Source organism: Taeniopygia guttata, chromosome 36 (genome assembly GCF_048771995.1).
Source record: "Taeniopygia guttata chromosome 36, bTaeGut7.mat, whole genome shotgun sequence".
Taxonomy (NCBI): Eukaryota; Metazoa; Chordata; class Aves; order Passeriformes; family Estrildidae; genus Taeniopygia; species Taeniopygia guttata.
Window position 1 is genome coordinate 3851010 of NC_133061.1, and position 21876 is coordinate 3872885.

At 49.9% G+C, this 21876-nt stretch overlaps 1 protein-coding gene across 1 annotated transcript in view; it reads right to left on the reverse strand.

Moving 5' to 3' along the window:
• The window catches only part of LOC140681480 (uncharacterized), a 1248316-nt gene extending 1226829 nt beyond the window's left edge, over positions 1 to 21487 (reverse strand). Inside the window, 3 exon segments of the mRNA XM_072921322.1 lie at positions 1879 to 2305; positions 2308 to 2643; positions 20797 to 21487. Of these exon segments, the coding sequence (XP_072777423.1) occupies positions 1879 to 2305; positions 2308 to 2643; positions 20797 to 21478 (1445 nt within the window). The 5' untranslated portion in view covers positions 21479 to 21487.
• Between the last annotated feature and the right edge of the window lie 389 nt (positions 21488 to 21876).

Consider the following 21876-nt stretch of genomic DNA (forward strand, 5'->3'; position numbering starts at 1 on the left):
GCACCGCCCAGACACACCGGCCAGTGTGACATTCTCCTCTCCATGTCACAGTGCTCTCACCACCGGGCATGGACAGAGACTGCTTATAGGGCCCCTTTAAGGATGCTCTGCCAAGGACCACCAGGAACAACAGTCCAGTATCACAATTCGGGACTAGAGTCCCCCCCATTTTCCCCTGGGGCCGAGGGTCCAAAAGACAGAGATCGCCTTCTCTTCTTCTCCGAAGATGGAGGGCATCCTCACACCCTCCTCAGCTCTCTCTGTCCACTCCAAAACTGGTAGTTGCTGAAGAAGGTCTCTTGGCTCACCAATGCATCCCCCTAAAATGCAGTCCCTCTTGAAAGAAAGAGTGGTTCAGTCTATGGTAAACAAGCAGAGTCCAGCCAAAAGCCACTCTATCATCTGCCCCCCAACCTTCTTCTCTGAACATCTGAGGTTTCAGGCTGTCTCTCTTTTCTTCAAATTCAGGAGAAGTAATATTTCATAAAGCCTTCATTTCACAGGAAAGGGTTAAAATTCCCGGACTCCCCGGACGGCTGCAATCTCAGCCCAGGACTCTTTCTCCAGTCTCCCACGCTGGGCATCTTCCCCCCCCCTTCTCCTTCTCCTCCGCCGGCAAACTTCTAGGTGTCTGCTGGCTCTCTATCTCTTTTCCCTCTGGCTTAGGGGAGGGGGAACAAAAACATCCCAGATGTTCTCCACCCTTCCATCTGCAGGAGCTGACCCAGCCGGTTCCGATCCTTTACCTCCTGGCCTACCTCTGCAGGCCGCATGGCTCCCCTCCCCCACCCAGCCCGGGCTGGGCAGGGGAGGTCCGTACCATGCGGTGACCGGAACCAAAGAAGGACGAGTCCTCCTGAGAATTCCGCTTTTAACCCCTCTGTGTTCTCAGAGGCGTGTCCACCTTCAATTGGTCACCCCAAGTGTCAGTATCTAAACCTGACCCCTGACTGGATGAACCTCTTCCTTCTAAAAAAAATTCTCTTCCCGTGTCAAACCATGACACATGCCAAGGTCTCCGAGGCCCCTGCCAGGGTCTCGAGCCATCCAGGGCAGCCAGAGGGATGTCCTGGATTCTGACACCCCTCAATTACCAAGCAGTGGGAGCCCCCCGGGCACTGCCCCCCCCTCACCAAGCATCGGGATAGGGACCGGACCCCCCTCGAACCATGGGAACCCCACAAGCACCGGGACCCCCCAGGCAGCGCCACCCCCGTGCACCAGGACAGGGACCGGGCCCCCCTTGTGCACCGACCCCCCCCGAGCACTGGGCCCGGACCCCCTTTGTGCCCCCCATCCATGACGGAGGTTCCATCCCCTGCGCTTTGACCCCCCAGAGCCGCGGGACCCCCAGGAACAGTGCAGGGACTGTGGGGGACCCCAAGGGCTGGGGGGGCACGGGAGGTTAACCAGCACTAGGGGAGCCCCTTAGGGTTTGGTCCTTTCCCCCCCGTTGTCTCCCAGGAACCCCTGTTATCATCAGTGCCCCCCCCAATTTACTGGGACCCTCCATTCACTGCTTCCCCCCTTCCCTGACTCCCCCAAAGCGCTGGGACCCCCCGAGCCATGAGCCCCCCGCAGTGCGCCAGGACCCCCCACTCACCTCCCATCCCCCATCCATGGGAACCAACCCAAATCACAGCAGCACAAGGAGAAGAAGCCAACACCTTCCCCACACCCAACAGGGATCACCAGGACCACGGATCAGCAGGGCTCTGCCCCACAGGGGTCACTGGGGATCATCCAGCCCGGATCCTCCCATGGGGGATGGAGCTGGAGCAGCGCACCAAGCTCTTCCCTCACTCTCTTCCCTCACTCCAAGCTCTTCCCTCACTCTCTTCCCTCACTCCAAGCTCTTCCCTCACTCTCTTCCCTCACTCAAAGCTCTTCCCTCACTCAGGGCACTCACAGGGCTTCCCTTAGTGGTGCCTCCGCTGGTGCTGGGTCAAATGAGAGCTCCTGGAGAAGCTCTTCCCACACTTCCCACACTCGTAGGGTCTCTCCCCGGTGTGGATGCGCCGGTGCACGGTGAGGTGGGAGTTGTGCTTGAAGCCCTTCCCGCAGTCGGGGCAGCGGAAGGGCCTCTCCTCTGTGTGACTCCGCTCATGTAGGAGGACACTGGAGCTGGTCTGAAACCTCTTCCCACACTGGGGACACTCGTAGGGCCTCTCCCCTGTGTGGATGCGCTGGTGTGTTCTCAGGTGTGAGCTCCGCCCAAAGCTCTTCCCACATTCCAAGCACTCGTAGGGCCTCTCCCCAGTGTGGATCACATGGTGCTTGATCAGGCCAGACTTGTCTCTGAAACCTTCCCACACTTCCCACACTCGTAGGGCCTCTCCCCGGTGTGGATGCGCCGGTGCTCGGTGAGGTGGGAGTTTTGCTTGAAGCCCTCCCCGCAGTCGGGGCAGCGGAAGGGCCTCTCCTCTGTGTGACTCTGCTCATGTCTGAGGAGATGGGAGCTGGTCTGAAACCTCTTCCCACACTCCCCACACTCGTAGGGCCTCTCCCCGGTGTGGATCCTCTGGTGCCGGATCAGGTTGGAGCTCCGACTGAAACCCTTCCCACATTCCAAGCACTTGTGGGGCTTCTCCCTGCCATGAGGCTTCTCCACCAGCTCCGAGCTCCGGCTGGATCTCCGCCCGCCTTCCTGGCTCAGGGGGGCTCTTTCCTCCCCGCAGCTCCCTGGGCTGGGTTTGCAGCTCCTCCTCCTGCAGCATCTCCGGGGCTTTTCCTCCTCCTCCATCCAGACACGCCCAGGGAATGAAAAATCCTGGTTTGGGGAAAAAAACAAGAGGAGAGCACCTTGGACTGGAGGTTCCTCCTTGCCCAAGTTCATCTCAAGAAGTCATTGAGAATCTTGTGTCTGTAAGAACCTCCAAAACACCAAGATTTAGCCCAAAAATCCCACAAACTTCAAGATACAGATCAAAAACTCCCCAAACATCACAAGTCAGAAAAAACCTCCTCCAAAACATAAAGATTCAGCTGCCACATAAAACCAAAGCACCAACATTTAGCCCAAGCAAGCTCAGAAACACCAAGATTCACCCTGTGAAAATCCTGGATCCCCCTCCACAGTCACCTGCTGCATGTGGGGGGAGAAATGCTCCTGGGGCTGGGGGGAGGCTGCAGATACAGGGAGGGGTGGAACCTCCTGCTGCTTCCTCTTTCTGCTCCTCCTCCTCCTCCTGTGTCCCTACTCTTCCTCACACTCCTCTTCCTCCTGCTATTCCTCCTTCTCCTGCACAATCCCACCCTCTCCTGCCACCTGCATCGTTTGACCATTTTGTTCCTCAAGCCTGCTTCTCCTTCCCTTCTCCTCCTGCCCCCAGGCCCAGCACCCACTGCCGGCTCCCTCTTCCCCCCAGACCCACAGCATCCCAGCCGAGGGGCAGGGATGGAGCTGGGGCAGGTCGGGCTGGGGCAGCGCTGGGCTCTCGGCCGCTCCCGCCCGCACTCGGTCCCCACTGCAGCCGCTCCCGCCAGGACAGCGCGGGGGGGCCCGGCCTTGGCGCTGCCCCACTCCCACCTCCCCAAATTCCCCTCGCGGGGGCGATGGGGCCGAGGGGGGGTGTCCAGTTGGGGAAGGCTCAGAGGGCCAGGGAGCTGTAAACAAGGGAGTGACAGGACAAGGAATCGGTTTTAGAAAATGTTATTAATTGATGACACAGACTGCTGCTCAGCCAAGGCCCAGCTCTATTCATGAACTTCCAGAAGAACAACAAAGACTTAATAGAGCCATGAATATCATTTGCTATATAAAAGCAGGGAGCATATTAAGTTGGGTATGTAGTAGGTGGATTGGGAAGTCAGTAGCTCTCAAGTACTTCAGCCAATGGGGAAAGCAGAGGGAGATGTGGCCAGGAGAATTAGGGTGAAAAGGAGGCTGTGTCCTCCAACAATTGGAGAGATCCCATGGGGAATGTCCCATGGCCTCTCCCATTTTTAGAAATGAAATTAGTTTCACGGGACTCCTCTGTCTGCTTTGTGGACAGAATCCTCTGGTGATGTCAATTTTTCCGCACACCCTGGGGCAGGGAGTGCAGCTGAAGGTGCCTCACCCACTTTGGGTGATCGGCTCCCTTGGCTGGCGGCGGCACCGGGGATTGATTGGGGACCCGGGAGTGACCAGGAGACAGATGAGTGACACATCAGGGGGGTCTGTGAAGAGTCAGCAGGGAGAGAGCACTGAAAATCTCATCAGTGAGTGCCCTGGGATCTTCGGGGAGTGAACATGGCAGGGCACCCATGGAGGGGAGAAAAGGGAAAGCCAGGGAGGGGTCCTGGCCAAAGGGATGATGATCCCAAAATGTCTCTGAAGGGTCCCTTGGGAGAATGCTGAGGTAGCTTGCACATTCCCCCAGAGGTAATTAAGGACATGGAACCCAGGGGGGCAATAAGGGAAGGGGAGAAGGCATTTGGACAACAGGGGATGGATGGTGTTGGTGTGCTGGGAAGAGATTGGGTGAAGAGGAGTGTGCAGCAATATGGATAAGACAGAAGCAGCAGGAGGAATCCATGTGGTAAGAAAAAGAATGATGGAAAAGAGGAGGAAGAGAACAATACAGAGGACTGAGATGTTTTTCAGCAGGGTCTTATCCTGACAATTTGCCAGCTGATACTTTGAATTCGCAGTTTCCAGGAGAGGAAAAGCAGGAGGTCAGGATGTCAGGGGTTTCTCTGTGGTGGGCAGCGGCAGCAGCAGGCGCAGAGGTGCGGGACCGGGAGCAGGGCTGGGGGCCTGTGGGGAGCTGCGGGGCCGGGCCGGGGCTGTGGGGCAGCCGGGGCTCAGCGCCGGGCGCTGCCTGAGCCCACCAGCCCCGGGCAGGGCCGGCAGTGGCCCCCGGCCCCCAGGAGGCTGCGGGACGCCCCGGCCGCTGCCCGGCCCCGGGGAGCTGCCGGCCCTGCCCGCCGGGGGGGCCGCCTTTGGACACTGCGGCAGGACAGGCACCGGCTCTGCCACACGGGCTGTGCAGGGGACCCTGAGCACAAGGAGCAAAACAAAGCAACATCTGGGAAATGCAGAGTGCACATGGATGGATCAGGATTTTCTGTTAAGGATTTGGTTTGGGTCCCTGCAGAAAGGAAAGATTTTGCAGAAAGATCAGCAGCGCTCAGAGGATGAGCACCCACAGGCAGTGACCGGGGCTGCAGGAGTGGCACAAGAAGGCCCTGCAGCACTTGAGCACAAAGGCACAGCAGCTGAAGGCAAGAAGGGATGAGCAAAAGGCCAAGCTGAAGGCAAAGGCCATGGCAGAATTCCCAAAGCCCCTGAGGGACCAACCCCAGGGCCCAAGGGGGCCCCAGCACCCAGGGGACGGCGTCGGCCACAAGCACCTGGCAGAGGCAGCCCTGGAGAACATCCAGGCTGGGTCTGCATCCAGAGGAGGCCTCTCCTGATGGACACAGGGGCCTCTCCATCCACTCTGATCTTACACCTAAGAGGGGAAAATTGTAAAGAAATATTTTCATTATTAAGGGAATAAATGGAAAAGCTGAGCTGGTATCATTTGTTCAATTACTCTTAGGAGCTGTGGGGAGTAGGTTTGAAATAAACTGATTTCTTTTCTTCCTACTGTGATTGTTATTAACTAGGAAGGAATTTGATGGTGGCATTGTAATATTGTAAAAGGTGATACAGAGGCTATTGCTGCTGCACCTTTGTGTCAAATGTCTGGCAAGGCCTATGCTGAAGGGAACCCAGAGGTGTGGGCAGCCCCAGAGGGAAAATTTAATTTGGATCCTCTCCAAATTACCTGGAAGCAACCAGGACAAGTGGGGGCTAAAAGCAACACCCTGTTCCAGGGGAGGGAAGGAAGGGCTCACAGCCTGGTATGGAGTCCCTGCTAAAGGCAGGGCTTTTGGAGCCAGGGATGTCTCCCTACAGCACTCCTGTCCTGCCAGTCGGGGAATCAGATGGCTCCAATGAGGAGGACAAGAACAAGTGGTAGACAAAGACTCTGAAATGGCTGAATTTCCTGGCTAAAAACATCTTTTCAGTATTTGAAAAAAAAAAAAAAAGGCAAATGGTGGAGAAAAAGGTTAAATATTTGGGACATACTGGGACTGAAGGTTTGTTGTGCATTCACTCAGAGAGGGTCTGGGCAATCTCAGGAGTAACATTACCCATGACTAAAAAGGAGCTGCGATAATTCTGTATTGAGGATTCTCTGTTCCAGCCAGAACATTGTAGGACTTTTTAACCCCACACAGCCTCCATGCTGTGGTATGGACAGGAGAAAGAGAGCAAAACTTGAGAAAATGAAAAACAAAAAATATTGATGCCTCAGCTGTGGCTCTTCCAGACTCAGAAAAGAAATTGGAATTGTAGGGGAATGTTCAACAGGGCCATGCCAAAGGAATTCTTGGGACAAAACATTTCACCCAGTGGCCACAGTGGCCTCATTGCCTGCAGAATTGTGCAGCCACAGCTTCAACGGGAACCGAGGCCCAAAACCTGATGACAACAGGATCTCCAACTGTTCCAGTCTGCCATCAAGTTCAAGCTTTGATAACCAAAAGAGCCTCGCAATGGATGAGCAGCGCTCGGTTATTACAGTGTGAAACTTGTTCAGTGGCACAGGAGGATTCAGAACTGAGGACAGGGGAAGGGTTTAACCCAGCCTCCGGTTTGAACAGCCCCCAGAGGGGCTGGGAAGAAACCCAGCACTGCATTCAAGTGACAGAGCTCCAGACCCAGCCTGGGGGAGATTCAGGAGACACTGCCTGGCCTGAGGCAGAAAATGTCTTTGTGGATGGCTCTTCAAGGGCAGCAGAAGGGAGAAGAGTTCCAAGACACGCTGTTATTGAGGAAAGGGAATCAGACAAAGCCCAGGTTACCCCCATGGTCAGCTCAACCGGCACAGCTGTGTGTGCTTGTAAGAGCCGGGCACTGACATGCCCTGAGCAGGAAGGCTTCAATATCTTCTGGTGACACCATCTCACCTAACAGGGGGGCAAAAGTAATTCTGATTGCTCAGCAGCCACTGGATCACTTTTAAAGGTATTTCTAAAAGAAATCATTCCAATAAAAGGCATTAAAAATGAAAGAGACTCAGAGAGCAGAACTCATTTTCCAGGAAAGATCCTCCAGGGGGTTATGGCAGCTTTAGGAATACAATGGGACCTCCAGAACCCCTGGCACCCCCAGAGCTCAGGCTGGGTACAAAGAATGAATGGGGAAAGAAAGAAACACCTTTGGAAGCTGGGGATAGAAACCAAGATGCCATGGGTATGGCTTTTGCCATTGGCTTGGGCAAGAAGAAGAGCCAGACCCAGGGCACATATTCAATTATTTCCCCTTGGAATTGATCTCGGGAATTCCTTACCCTGGGAATTCTCCACCTAGTGCAGGGTGGAGATAAGGGATGCACATTTAAAGCAGTCTGTGGCCAGAATCCTGTCTCTGGTGCAATCTCTCCCCCAGGAAGCTGGGCTGGCACAGAGCCTGCCTTGGCACTTTGCTGTTGCCAACATCCAAGCAGGACATCGGCTCCTGCCTAAGGAGTGCAGAGCAGCACCACTGGTGGCCAAGTGGCGTGGCCCGTGCCAAGTGGCCCCGAGGCCAGAAACAGCCGCCAGCACAGCTGAGCACGGCACAATTCCACTCTGGCTCTCACTTACACTCACACACTGCCCTGCCTGCCATGGCATTGATGGAAAATACACCAGCTCATACACTTTAACATTGTTAACCTTTCATTTCTCTACTCAGGCTTGCTTTGCCTTGGCCCTGGGGAAAGAAATGTTAAAAGGTTGTTACACCACTCAATGGAGATGAGTTTAACACCTCAACACACTGGGAATGGCCCAAAAGATACCCACAAAGATAACACCCAGCAGCAAAACATCAACCACAGCAGCAAACAGCAACCAACACCTACCCCAGACACTGCCAGGGCTGCAGACACCTGGTCTGCAAAAGGCTGAGAAGGAAATCCAGCACTTCCCACCTCATTAACAGCAGAAGCAAAGAAATCCGGGTCCAATAGGAAACCAAATACTAAAACCTGCACAACTTGAAACTTTGGAACATTAAACCAGTGGATTTAGACTGGTTCAGACTGTATCAAGTTTGGGAAAAATCTAGTAAAAGCCACGGAGGTTTTACTCCGATAGTATTTTATTTATTATATACTCCGATATATTTTACTGATACTTTAGGTGTCATGGAACAATTTTCTCTGCACACCCGGGCTATGTGGGGATGGAGTGATTTCTGTTGCACATCCTGGCCAGAATCAAGGAATGCCTTGACTCTAACAATAAACATATTGTTGGAGTTTTTGTTTTTCCTGCAGTTTCAGTGCTAAGTTTAGAGCATTAGAGTATTTTTAAATTACTCCTGCTTCTATATTGCCAGTTAGGTTTGGGTAAGGGATGAGAGAATGAGTTTTTACTTAGAGAAGTAGAAAACATTTCATTGACTTGGAAATTTTTTGTGTATGTTTTTGTGTGGCTCTTAGAGATAGAAAAATTTTGGTCTGGGTTTTTCGACGTTCACCTTTAGGCAACATTTTGTGAAGCTAGAAGAGATTTAAAGGTGACCCTTTAACTCATAAATAGAAGATTTGAAGGAAAAGAAAATAAATAGAAGATTTGAAAAAAAAAAAAAAGAAAAAGAAGCAGGTTGGGGGGGGGCACATGTGAGGCTGCTGAAGGCTGCTCTGGAAGAGAAGCTGCATTCCAGGCACCCAGGAGGAGCTTTAGAAATGCAAATTAACACTGCTGGGGCAGAGTGGGGACAATGTACCTGGCTCTTCTTGCCTGGGGCAGGAATTGGCTGATTCCCTCTGCCCCTCACCCCAAGCTCTGCCTGCTTGCACAGATGGAATCTGCACGGCTGAAGGCAGAGCCCATGGTGAGGATCTCACTCTGAAACAGAAATGGGTGAAGCTGCAAAGGGAAACACCAAATGGAGAATGTTGTGAAAACTTCACTAAAATAAGGGGGGGGTGTTTTAATCCCCCTGCCCACTCCAACATCTGCTGTCACTGTCTGTGCTGTACAGGGTGTATCAGAGCACTGGGGTTTTTGCTAGAACAAGTTCAGAGAAATTAGTTGGAATTCTAGTATTTGATGATGTATTTAGAAAAATGCAGTCATTGATGCAGCCTCAGCTTGAGGGAGCACCCAGAAATGGGGAAAAGACGAAGGGCCACCAGAACAAATCCTACAACACCACAGACCAGCCCCTGGGAACCCAAACCAATTCATACCAGGAGACAGAACCCATTTATCATTTCAATGGCATCATTAGATTAAAAACTGTCCTCAAAAGAAGAACCAACCAGACAGCTCCAGCTCCTGACCTTCCTGCCGACCAATCCACTGAAATGAGGAACACAACATTTCACCAGGGGATGGGATCAGATTATCTGTTAGCAGAAAAAGGAGGAGTTTGTGGAGAACTAAATGATTCAAACTGCTGTTGGCAAAGAGATGACAAAGCTAAAGTGGTGAAAAAGATAAAAAAAGAAATAGGTGAACAGTTCATGTATTGGCCCAAACATGGAAGGGATGGGAATGGGACACACTTTCGTGGCTCCCCGGCACACCAGGGGTTAAACAAATGCTGTTTCTCCTCTTCTGTGCTGCAGCAACTCTCATCTTTTTACCATGCTCCACACCTTGGCAGTGCAGCTCATCCAGCAGCTGAGCCAGGGGATGCAGGTGGCAGCCAGGCCTCCTGATCCACAAACGGCTACAAAAGGACAGGGAATGAGGGCACCGAAAATAATCCCAAAACCAAAGAGGACCCGGGAAGAACAAAACAGAGTCAAGGAGTGAATCTGCCTGGAGAGAGAGCCAGGCACTTGTAGATAAGGAAGCTACGGGAGAAACTCTCAGTTCTAATAAATGACAAAAATTGACCCAGACAGCTGCTCAAAGTCCCGCTACATTCCCAAACTTCGAGGAGGAGAACAAAGACTATACAGAGCCATGAATATCGGCTGGTATACAAAAGGAGGGTGCATATTAACGAGGACAGGCAGCAGGCGCATCGGGAAGTCTGAACCTTCCAAGGACCTCAGCCCGTGGGCAAAGGCAGAGGGAGATGCGGCCGGGAAAATGAGGATAAAAAGGAGGCTGCGGACTACAACCATGGCAGAGAGCGCACGGCAAATGCCCCACGGCCTCTCCCCCTGCTCGGCAATAAAGTCACTTTTACATGACTCCTCGCTCTCCTCCGGCCACAGAAACCTCCGGCGACGGGAATTTCCCCGCACGCTCCCGGCCGCGGGGCAGCCCCCTCTGTCCTACCCACAGCAGCCGGGCCGAGCCAGCGCTGCTCCGGCAGCGGCTCCTGCCCAGGCCCCGGCGGGAAGGAGACCGCGGGCAGCCGCTCCCGCCGCGCCCTCAGCCCGGGGCCGGCACGGGCCGGACACGGCACCACCGACCCGCCGCAGCCCCCTGCCGCCCCCTCCGCCCGCAGCCAGCCCCGAGCCCCCGCAGAACCCAGCGCGGCTCCCACCTGCGCCGGGGCCGCCTCCGAGCTCCGCCGACGCCGCCTCACCGCGCTCCGGCCGCTGCCGCCGCTCCCGGGCCCGCACAGACGCTCCCGGCGCCAATGGCGCCGCTGCCCGCCCACGGCCGCCCTCAGCCCGCCGCCGGGGCCGTGCTGCGCCCCGCTCCCACCAATCAGCGCGCCGCAACCACGACTGACGGCACCAGCGGCCAATGGAGCGAGCTGGGGGCGGGCTCTGCGCACGGCCCAGACTCGCCCCGCGCTCTCAGGGCCCCCCGCGCTGCGTGAGGGCAAAGCCGGAGATGAGCAACAGCCCCGGGACGGGCCCGGGCCCGAGGCGGGATTCAGCTGCCCACACAAACAAACTTCTCCGCACCTCCCGCCACGGCTTTCCCGGCCCTGCGCCTTCCGTGCCTCCGCCTCTGCGGGAAGCCCGGGAGCCTCCCTTCTCCTGCCCCTCATTCGTGCATCGCTGCTTCGCTTTGATTTCCCCCAAAAAGGGAAACCTGCCCAAAGCCCTGTGGGTGAGCGGGGGAGGGGAGAGATTTCTGGCAGAAAACTCCAAAGACTCAGAGCAGGATGAGGAGAAGTCAGTGCAGAGCCTTAAATGCAGCTTTCCCCAGGCCTCCCTGCTCCCAGCTGCACCTCCTCCCCCGGCAGGGCAGGAGACAGGGAATGGGGCCATGCTCAGCTCATCCCCCGCGGCTTCTCCCTCTGCTCAGGGACAGGAGTCGTTCCCTGCTGCACCCTGCGCTCTCTCCCAGCCGAGACTTCTCCAGGAACTTCTCCGAGCCGAGTCCATCCCCTGGGGCACAGCCCCCTCCAAGTGCTGCAGCGTGGGTCACTGTGCCACGGGCTCGGTCCTGCCAGGCCAGGCTGCTCCAGCGGGGCCCCTCTGCCCACGGGGTCACAGCCTCCTCTCAGGCATCGCCGAGCTCCAGCCTGGCTCCTCCAGGGGCTGCAGGGGGATCTCTGCATCCCCACGGACCTGCAGGGGGATCTCTGCATCCCCACGGACCTGCAGGGGGATCTGTGCAGCCCCATTGTAATATAAATTATGGAATAATTCGTGATTATGTAAAATTTACATCAAGTCAGTTGTGCTAGTAGAAAAAGATTCTTAAAGTTTTAAAAGACCTGAAGACCCAGCCGGGAAAGACTGGAAACCACAGATGACAGAGAAAGAAAGACCTAATTTACAATTGAAAACAAGTGTCTCCCTGCAGAGATGGGCACTTTCCGGGGATACTCCACCAGACGCCCAAGGTGAAAAATGCACATATGTTAGTTTGAATAGTAGTGCTGTATTAACATTTTAATAGTACTGTAAATGTAGTTGTGTAGTTAAATTGAAGCTTTAGTAGTTAAAATAGAAACTATGTATCTGGGTTTTCTTTTAAGGAATGACATACTCGCTTTGACATAACCATCACAGAACACCTAAATCTTCCAAAGAAGAGGAATTTATGGTTTTCTTCTCAGAAGAAGCTAATTTCTTCAGGTCTTGCTCAGACTCGAAGACGCCATGGGGATTAAAGGAAATAGTTGGCATATAACAGACAGAGTTTCTTGTTTTAAATAGAATGTATGCATAACCATGAAGGATATATGAATATGCAATAGTGTAGTTTTAAGGGTGATTCCTTTGTTCACAAGGTATGCTTGTTGTGGCTTAAGTGCCCCAGAGCATCCGGACATCCTTAAGTCTTTGGTTTTTATTGTCTTGTAATTGTCCTAACTCTAATTTTTTATTACTCCAATTGTATTACTATTTTAATAACCATGTTATTATTATTAAAATTTTAAAAGCCAAGTGATTGGCGTTTTTCATAATTATGGTCGCAAAAGATGGTTTCTAACACCTCTCTGCCGGGGCCTTGGGAGAGTCAGGGTGAGGAAGAGGGTCCTGCCCTATTTAGGCAGCCTCGCTCTGTTCCCCTGGTGTGTGACCGACAGATGGAGGTTATGATCTGATGGACAGCATGGACATAGCAATGGACATTATGATCTGATGGACATATGATGGACATAGTAAAAGGTATCTTGTTGTTGATGTGAGAGTGAGTGAAAAATAAAAGTGAGTGTCGGCGAATGAAAGTATATGTAACAGTATTGTGAAGTCGAGAAATATGAATAAACAGGCTTGAGGGTATGAATGTGTGTGAGAGGGGGAGATAAAGGTGAGTAAATATCGATGCATGGAAGTATATGTAATGTAGATTGTTTATTTTGAGCTTTATTTCCTTGGAGGGAGGTGTATTGTATTAAATGGTATTGTGAGAAAAAGGATTTTTTTACGTGGGTAGTTGAAAGAAGGTGGTATTCAGGTTATTAGAGAAAGTGGGAAACAGAGGCATGGAGATAAGATTTTGAAAAACGGGACAGAAAACGCGTAAAAAATAAGAAAACAGGTAAAGAAAAGGGAGGGGAGCAAGAGGGAAAAAGAAAAGGAGTGGGAAATCAATCAAAGGGATTTTGGAGGATCCCATAAGCACTGCTGAACAATTAGACCAATTTTTAGGTTCAAACATTTATACTTGGGAAGAAATACCATCGATAATACAGATACTATTTTCTCTGGAAGAAAGGGAAATGATCAGAATTGCAGGCATAAAAGCCTGGAGTAAAGAAAATCCACAGGGCCCCCCCGGGGAGGACAAAATGCCACCTGCACCTCCTGAGTGGGGTCAAAATTATGAGGAGGGGAGAAAACATATAAATTAGCATTGTAATTTGATTGTTGGGGAAATAGTGGGAGCAGCATCTCGAGGGCAAAGTGCTGAGGGGCTTTTGGGGCACAGCAGGGGAGGGGGGAGGCTCCGGCTGAGTGGTTGGACAGACTTGGGAGAAATAGGAGGCAGTGTTCCAGAGTGGATCCTGAGACTGATGTGAGAAAAGCTTTGTTAAGGATTAACTTTGTGATTGGCCAGATAATGGAAAAAATTGAAGATCGGCATGACAAATTATTAGATGATTTATTAAAGGAGGCTCAGAAAGTCTGTGGCCAAAGCCAAACTAAAAGCAAAGATTGTGGCAGTCACCATGCGAGAAAAGAATTGCAAGAAAACAATAAAAACCCCACAGGCACTACTCCTAGATATAATGGTGGTAGAGACAGGGGAACAGGAAAGAATAAAATCCCAATGCAATCAAAGTTTCAGGAACATTCCAGGAACATCTGCTTTTACTGTCAGGGCAAAGCACATTATAAAATAGACTGTCCTAAGAGCGTAACAGATCTGAGAATTTTTAAAGAGATGGGCACTGAGGAAGAATAGGGGTGTCAGAGGCTCTCTTCTTTAGGGGACAAGTTCCGTCTGGAGCCTGTGATAACTTTAAAAGGGGTCCCCAAGAGGAAAAATTGGAGTTTGTGGTAGACACAGGGGCAGAAAGAACCTGTCTGTTAAGTATTCCAAAAGTGTAAACAAAGATACTGTAAATGTAACAAGAGCAAAAGGAGAAAGTTTCACAGTTCCTGTCATTAAAAATGTGGTAATAGAAGGAGCATAGTGAACATTAAAGATTCCTTTTGGGCTTGCCCTTTGGCCCAGGAGAGCTGAGAGATCTTGGCCTTTGAATGGGAGGATCCACAAACTGGGAGAAAACAGCAATTAAAATGGACAAAACTACCACAGGGGTTTACTGAATCTCCAAACTTATTTGGACAAGCTTTAGAAACAATACTACAAACTTTTTGCACTCCTCCTAGAATACAAATTATCCAATATGTGGATGATCTTTTACTTTCTGGGGAAGCTGAAGCTGAAGTTAGAGAGGCTACTATAAAGCTTTTGAATTTTCTTGGGGAAAAAGGATTAAGGGTATCAAAAGGAAAGCTGCAATTTGTAGAAGCAAAAGTAAAATATCTTAGATACTTGATTAGTAAGGGTAGTCAGAAGCTCAACCCAGACCGAATCACAGGAATTCTATCCCTTCCCCCTCCCTCTTCAAAGGGGGAAATCAGAAAAATACTCGGATTATTGGGAGATTGTAGATTGTAGATTGAAGGATGCACACAGGCAGTAAAATTTTTGTGTGAATAAACTGACAGAGGAGATGATATAAAATGGAGCAAAGAAGATGGTGAAAAACTAAGAAAACTGAAGTGAAAACTAGCCCCAATATCAACTTTAAGCTTACCTTCACTAGCAAAACCCTTTCATCTGTACGGAAATGAAGAAAAGGGGGTAGCTCATAGGGTTTTGTTTCAGGAGTGGGGAGGAGTAAAGAGACCCGTGGCTTATTTATCAAAGATGTGGGATCCAGTAAATCAAGGCTGGCCAGTGTGTGTTCAAGCTATAGCAGCTACTGCAATCCTGGTAGAGAACAGTCATAAACTGACTTTTGGAGGTAAATTAATTGTGTGCACACCTCATGCAGTATGAAATTTCTTCTGATTTGCATTGTGATTTTTATCTTGAAATACGTAACTTACTGTACTCTAGGACTGAGAAACTAGTTTACAGCTGTGACATAGCAAAACCTGCCATTAATTTATTTTGAGTTGATGCAGGCTGTTCACTCAAGTGGTTCTCAGTGTGTAAAGTTAAACTAAAGGTAACACCAGCTGCTTGGTAGGTCAATGAGAAACATTGTTTCTTCCAGCCAGTCCTTTTTCATGTACACAAATGTGTTTTGCTTTCTTCATTTTTTTGGTTTGTTTGTTTGTTATTTTTTCTGGAAGTGCTAACTACTTGCAGTGTATTTAGAACAGCAATTAAAGTTGTGCATACAAAACACTTGTAAAAAAATAGGGCTCATTTTTTCCCAGAATGAGAGGTGGCTACATATAGAAAAGAGAACCTATAAAGCAAGTTGAAGAAAAAAAGTTTCAGTATCTTCCAATGTAAACTGTTAATTTGTTACTTTCAGCATCACAGTGGGTGTGTGACACACTCATATGAAAAAGATGGTGAGGGAGATCTCTGCTTACTATAGTTTCCTATTTCTTGAATGAGTTAGAGAGCTGTGAGGAAGTTTTGGGCTCCCGGTGTGGTTTCCCCAGGCCTGCAGGGAGGGCTTGGCCATGATTCCCTCTGTGCTGCAGGCAGCCCTGCAGCGTGGCAGCAGTGGCTTCTTGCCTCTGGTGAGTTTGCAGGCAGGGTGCTCCAGCACTGCAGTGCTCAGGGGCAGTTTCCTATTATGACATTAAGGCTTGAATTCAGGAGCGCCTCTTCCCACCCAGTTATTGTTTGTACCGTAGGAACCTCTTTAGAGAGTGTTTCCTGTCAGTCAAAAAGAGAGTACTGCAGAGAAAAATTCCTTACTTGCTGTCGCCCCTACCTCAAACCCACTGTATTCATATTTTGTCCATTCCCTCTTCAAAATACAGATTGGTAAAACTCATGCTCTGTGTCCTCAGATGCCCTTCCCAAATCAAACGTTGGCTTCGTTGCAAATTGCATTGCACTAACTAGCATTGCCTTAAATTTGTTTTGGTGCAGGCAGGGTCACTTTGGAAGTAAGTTGTTGTTTACTTTGTTCCTGCAACCTTTTCAAGCTTGTGAATGGAAAAATTGTGATAGCAAACCAAGTCTTTATTTTTGCACTGTCAGCTGTGAGTGGCTGGTAGCCTTGGTGGAGGGTGCCGTGAATTACAGGCCTGCAGAACATGCATAAAAAAAGTAATTTACTTTGTAAGGAAGTTGAAAAAGGGGGGAGAGGTGATTGGCAGACTCACCTCTCCAGGATGTAGGATTAATGTTGGAAAGTGGACTGATATTGGAATGTGGCTGCTGAAATGTGAAGAGAGAAAAAAAAAAGAGAAAGAGAGAGAGAGAAAGAGAGTGAAGGGGAGAGCGAAATACACCCCCAAGGTCCCCTCAGCCACAGCTATCTGTAAGTTCTCCCCCATTCCTGCTAGGCAGAGTGACAACAAGGAGGGGGAGAAGTGGGGAAGGACAGAGTTAAACCCAAGGCTGTGAACAGGACCACCAGTAGAGATAAGATCAAGGCAGAGATTGTGACTCTCACAAAGTGGTCTATTGTCTTAAGCAAGATTTCTTTTTTCTTTCTGATTGCTGTTGTTAAGAAGAGAAGGCTTTTGTTCTGAAGACTAAAAGTCTGTAAGACTAAAACAGTTAAATGTTACCCAAAAAGTAAAAGGCAAGAGATGTGATACATCTCATGTTAAAATTGGCCTGGTCTTTTTTATTTAACTAATTATAGCTCACAGGAAGAAGAATTGGTCACTGCAGCTATTAACACAGCTGGATACAAGAAGAAGAAGTGGCTGTAGAAAAAGAGTTTAGTTAAACTCAGAAAGTTTTAAAGAAAACTAATGGTAAAAGTTAATGCACTATTGTTTTTCTTTTAACAGTGTGCTATTAAGAAATCCTTTCCAGGTACCATTAAAGCAGCAATCCAAACCACAGAAAGAGGGTGAATTAAGGCCAGCAAAACCAAAGGACTTGTGAAGAAACCTGAGGAATGGACTATCACATCTAAACTGGGTGATACCAGATTGACTTCCAACCAGGACTGGGTGGTAATGGTTTGGGAAGATCCAAATGATCCAAGGCAGGTACAAAGAATAACACCACACTGAGAAATAAGGCAAAGCTTGCATCACTGGTTCTAAGCCCTGCCTGAATAAACCCTGAGACGCCTCCGACACCTCCTTGGCAGAGGAACACTGCCACTTCAAACAGGAGGATTGGGAGTGTTTCAGTAAAAGAGTTCTTATAGCCTGGCCTCAGCCTGTGGCTTGTACAGGAAAGAAGGGAAATTGCCATCAGTACTATACTGTATATTTTATGTGATTCATCCCATACTGGACACGCTAGCTGGGTTACAAGTGAATGTTTAAATTATGAGAATAATTTGCATTGTAGCTCACAAAATCTATGTTCTTGTTGCAAGAGGTATCAGTACTGAATCAATTCCCTATGCAGATAAAACCCAAAATAACTGAAGTAATAACTTTGTTTTGTGGATGGGAATTATTAGTGCCTGTTGAGTGAGAGATACCTGAGGAACAGTGGGAAACCACAGTTAAGGAGTGTCGAAAAGGACTTGCCTAAAAAAATGAGTAAAAAGGAGTGACAAGGGAAACAGAGGGCAAGCCTGGACTGAGCACTGTACTCACCACCGAGAAGATCACACGTACCTGCTGTGGGAAGCAACCCCACAGGCAGGGGAGGTGGGGGTATAAGCCATGCCAGACCTCTGTCATTCCTGTTTCTGTCTCTCATTTGTTGTCTTTTCCCTTCTGAGATACCAGCAAGATCGTGTCCCAAATGCTACAGAAAGTATTACACGAAAGGAACCAAAGTTCCTTTTTGTTACACACACCCATGTCAACAGCCACAGATGCACCCAAACTGAGTACCTGCAGGCAAAATGGGGGAACATATTGGATTACAAGGAACTTAGGAAAAAGTAGTAATACTTGGAGCATGGAATGTCCAAAAGGAGAGAGATGGATTTATTTTACATTTGATCTTAGAGATATAGTCCAAGATTCGGTAAAAAGGCAATTAGTAAACAAAAAGGTGAAACCAGCACAGCAACCTAGCTCTGTATTAACCCCAAATTATATACTGCATCGTATTATAGGACTCCAAGCAGTTATAGAGGAGATAACAAACAAAGCTGCTCAGGCACTGGAATTAATATTGAGTCAGCAAAGCCAAACTATAACTGCAGTGTATTAAAATAGGTTGGCTTTACGCTATTTATTGGCTAAAGAATGGGGTGTACAGATTGTTGAAAATAGATGGCAATGAGGGCATCATCCTGGAAAAAACACAGGATATCAGAAAAAATTATGACCCTGGTATCAGTCCAAAAAAAAACAAAGGGAAAATAATGTTAAAAACTAACAGGTGGGGTAATGTATTGAGAATGGGATGGTGGAAGAAATTAGGATTCTTCCTTTCATGTGTTACAAGTGTTTTGAAATTTTGGTTATTTTGATAATCCCATGTTTTAGTTGATTACAAACAGAGTCCAAAGAATGCAAGAGGATAAGAAATATTGCTCAAGCCGAATGATTTATAAAGAATAAGAGGAGAGATTGTGACAAATGCATATTTATAATTGGCCTTTCGCAAATGTTACAATGAATATTATATGTGTCATGTTAGAAAGTTTATGCTGTTCCATCGGATCTCAATTCCATATAATCCCAGTCCAGTTTGTCCCAGTCCATAGGATCCCAGTTCCTATTTGATCCCAATCTCTAGTTGATCCCCGTCCCTATTTGATCCCAGTTCATATTTGATCCCAGTCCCTAGCTGATCCCAGTCCATATTTGATCCCAGTCCCTATTTTATCCCAGACTATATTTGATCCCAGTCCGTATTTGATCCCAGTCCCTAGTTGATCCCAGTCCATATTGCGAGGACGCTGGACTCCAGGACGCTTTGGGTGGATGGAGACGAGAGATCTCTGAAGGCTGCCCTTAGAATATCTGGTTTATTAGAGAGGGTGAAAGGCCCTGCTTGGAGTCACCAGACCTGACCCGTGGCAGGCCCGAGGGCGTGGGGGAAGGGAGAGGCAAGGGGTAGAGGGAGATAAGAGAGGATCCCAAGAGGATGTTCCAGGAGAGGGGCATTTCCAAGAGAAGGGAAGTTCCAAGAGAGCGTCTGGCTCCTCAGGGACTCCTTGTCAGGGGCTTCAGGGTGGGCTGGAACAAGACTCAGGCCAATGGGGTCACAGACTCCTGATGCTTCAGGGGAGGGTTACAGGTGTGGGATGAACCATACATTGGGGTGAGATCCAACAGTCCATTTGACCCTTGGACCTACCTGTAGGTAAGGGCATTGTTCAACCAGAAGGGGGGATTGTCTTCCTCCTGGCTGTACGATTGTGTTCTACTTGTGCAGTAACTACGGTTTGGTATGTCACAACTTGTTACCATCTCAGTCTCTGTATTTTCTAAACCTTTTGCCAGGCAGTCATATTTATAAGGCTTTCCTATTTGATCTTCCCCAACACATATGATCCCAGTCCATATGATCCCAGTCCATATCTGACCCCAGTCCCAATTTTATCCCAGTCTATATTTGATCCCAGTCCATAGGATCCCAATTAATATCTGATCTCAGTCCCAATTTTATCCCAGTCTATATTTGATCCCAGTCCATAGGATCCCAATCCACATCTGATCCCAGTCTCTATTTGAACACAGTCCGTATTGATCCAGGTCTCCAGTTGATCCAAGTCCATATGATCTCAGTCTCAATTTGATCCCAGTCTGTAGGATCCCAGTCCCTATTTTATCCGAGTCTCTTGTTGATACCAGTCCATAGGATCCCAGTCCATATTTGATCCTTGTCCATATTTGATCCCAGTTCAGTTCATTCCAGTCTGTAGGGCCCCAGTCCCTAATTTATCCCAGTCCTTAGCTGATCCTAGACCACAGGATCTCAGTGCATATTCGATCCCAATCTCTGGTTGATCCCAGTCTATATGGCCCTGCACATATTCCAGAGGTCTGGAATTTCAGCTCCCAGCCAGGAAAAGACATTCCCTTTGCCCTCGAAGGCAAAGCTCTTGAGAAGGGGCTGAAAGCCAAGTGGAGCAAAATCCTACAGAGACATTTCCCTGCTGGCCTCCATAACTTCAGCTCCTCAACTAAGAAATAAAATAATAATTGGGAAATAAAATAATTTAAAAATCAGGGGTGGGTCATTGGGGACAGAGGGGGCAATTAAATTAGAGGAGGATTCAATTAAATCAGGGAAGGATCTTTGGTGGTCCCTGAGGAAATTAAATTGGGGGAGGGTCTTTGGAGGTCCCCTGGGTCAAGGGAGACATGGAGAGAGAAACAGAGCAGGCAAAGAGAGGTGGGAGGGAAAGGAGGACACAAACACAATCAGCTGAGAAGGTGGTGCCCTGAAAAACAGAACTGCCACGGACTGGAGATGAACAGCAAAGAAATCACTAAGTCTGTAAGTTTTATTTGCTATCAAATACATCCCAGCCACCCAGGCCCACACAATCCCCATCCCACCTGTCCAAATCAGGATCCCACTTCTCCCAGTCTCCTCCCAAACCCATCTCACCCTGGCAGCTGTGGATTCGAGTGAGTTTGGTGTGGGATTGGGTTTTTTTGAGGTGGGAACAAGCAATTTGAAGAGGCATTGAGCCTCTGTGGGTTAAAATTCATTTGTTTTCAGTGGGATGTGAGTGGTTTTGAGGTGAAAGATCGATCCCTCTTGACTTTTGGAGCGCAGAGCGATTGAGAAGAGAAAAATATAAAGGTCAACACTAAAGGAGAAGCAGCCAGGTGTGTTCCCAACATGGATGACAGGGAATGTGGGTCACCAGGGCTGTGCCCAATGTGGGTCCTTCAGTGGGGGATGGAGTTTAGCTCTTCTCGCACTCGGGGCACTCGCAGGGCTTCCCTTACTGGTGCCTCTGTTGGTGTTTGGTCAAGTGAGAGTTCCTTGAGAATCTCTTCCCACACCGGGGACACTCGTAGGGCCTCTCCCCAGTGTGGATGCGCCGGTGCACGGTGAGGTTGGAGTTCTGCCTGAATCCCTTCCCGCAGTCGGGGCAGCGGAAGGGCCTCTCCTCCATGTGAACCCGATAGTGCTGGAGGAGACAGGAGCTGGTCTGAAACCTCTTCCCACACTTGGAACACTCGTAGGGTCTCTCTCCAGTGTGGGTCCTCTGGTGCTTGATCAGGTTGGACCTCCACCTGAAGCTTTTCCCACACTCCCCACACTCGTAGGGCCTCTCCCCAGTGTGGATCCTCTGGTGCATAATCAGCTCACACCTCCTCCTGAAGCCCTTCCCACACTCCGAGCACTTCTGGGGCTTCTCCCCATCATGGAGCTGCTCAAGGACCCCCAGCTCTGAGCTCTGGTTCCATCTCTGGCCGCCTCCCTGGCCCAGGGTGGGTCTTTCCCCCTCAGATCCCCGCGATCTGCGTTTGCAGCCCCTCCTCGTGCGGGATCTCCGGGGCTTTTCCTCCCCGTCGGGTTCCTGTGCTGTGGAGCCGCTCAAAACGGCCTCTTCCACCAGGTTCTGCCGCGGGGATTTGTCCTCCCTGCTCTCCATCCTCAGCTCCTGCTCCAGGGGAGGAAGGACAAGGAGAGGCTCTTCCTCTTCCTCGCAGCCTCCCAGGGGCTGGGAATGGGAAATCCTGGTTTGGGGAAAACAAGGGATGAGCACGTTGAGTTTGAAGCTCCCTCTGTCCCAGTCCATCTCTAGATGTCCCTGGCCACCTGGGCTCCATAAAAACCTCCCAAACACCGAGATCCAGCCCTGAAAAAGCCTCCCAGGAGTTCCCCGTCCCTGCTGCCTCCCCTTTGCTGTTCGGGGCTCCCCCCTGTCCCAGCTGCTGGGGTCACGCTTGCATTGGGGGTCCCCCTTCTCCTCGCTGCCCGCCCTCCCCAGGCTGCCGGGAGTCCCAGCAATCCCAAAAGCTCCCCCCTCTTGGCTCTCCCCATTCAGGG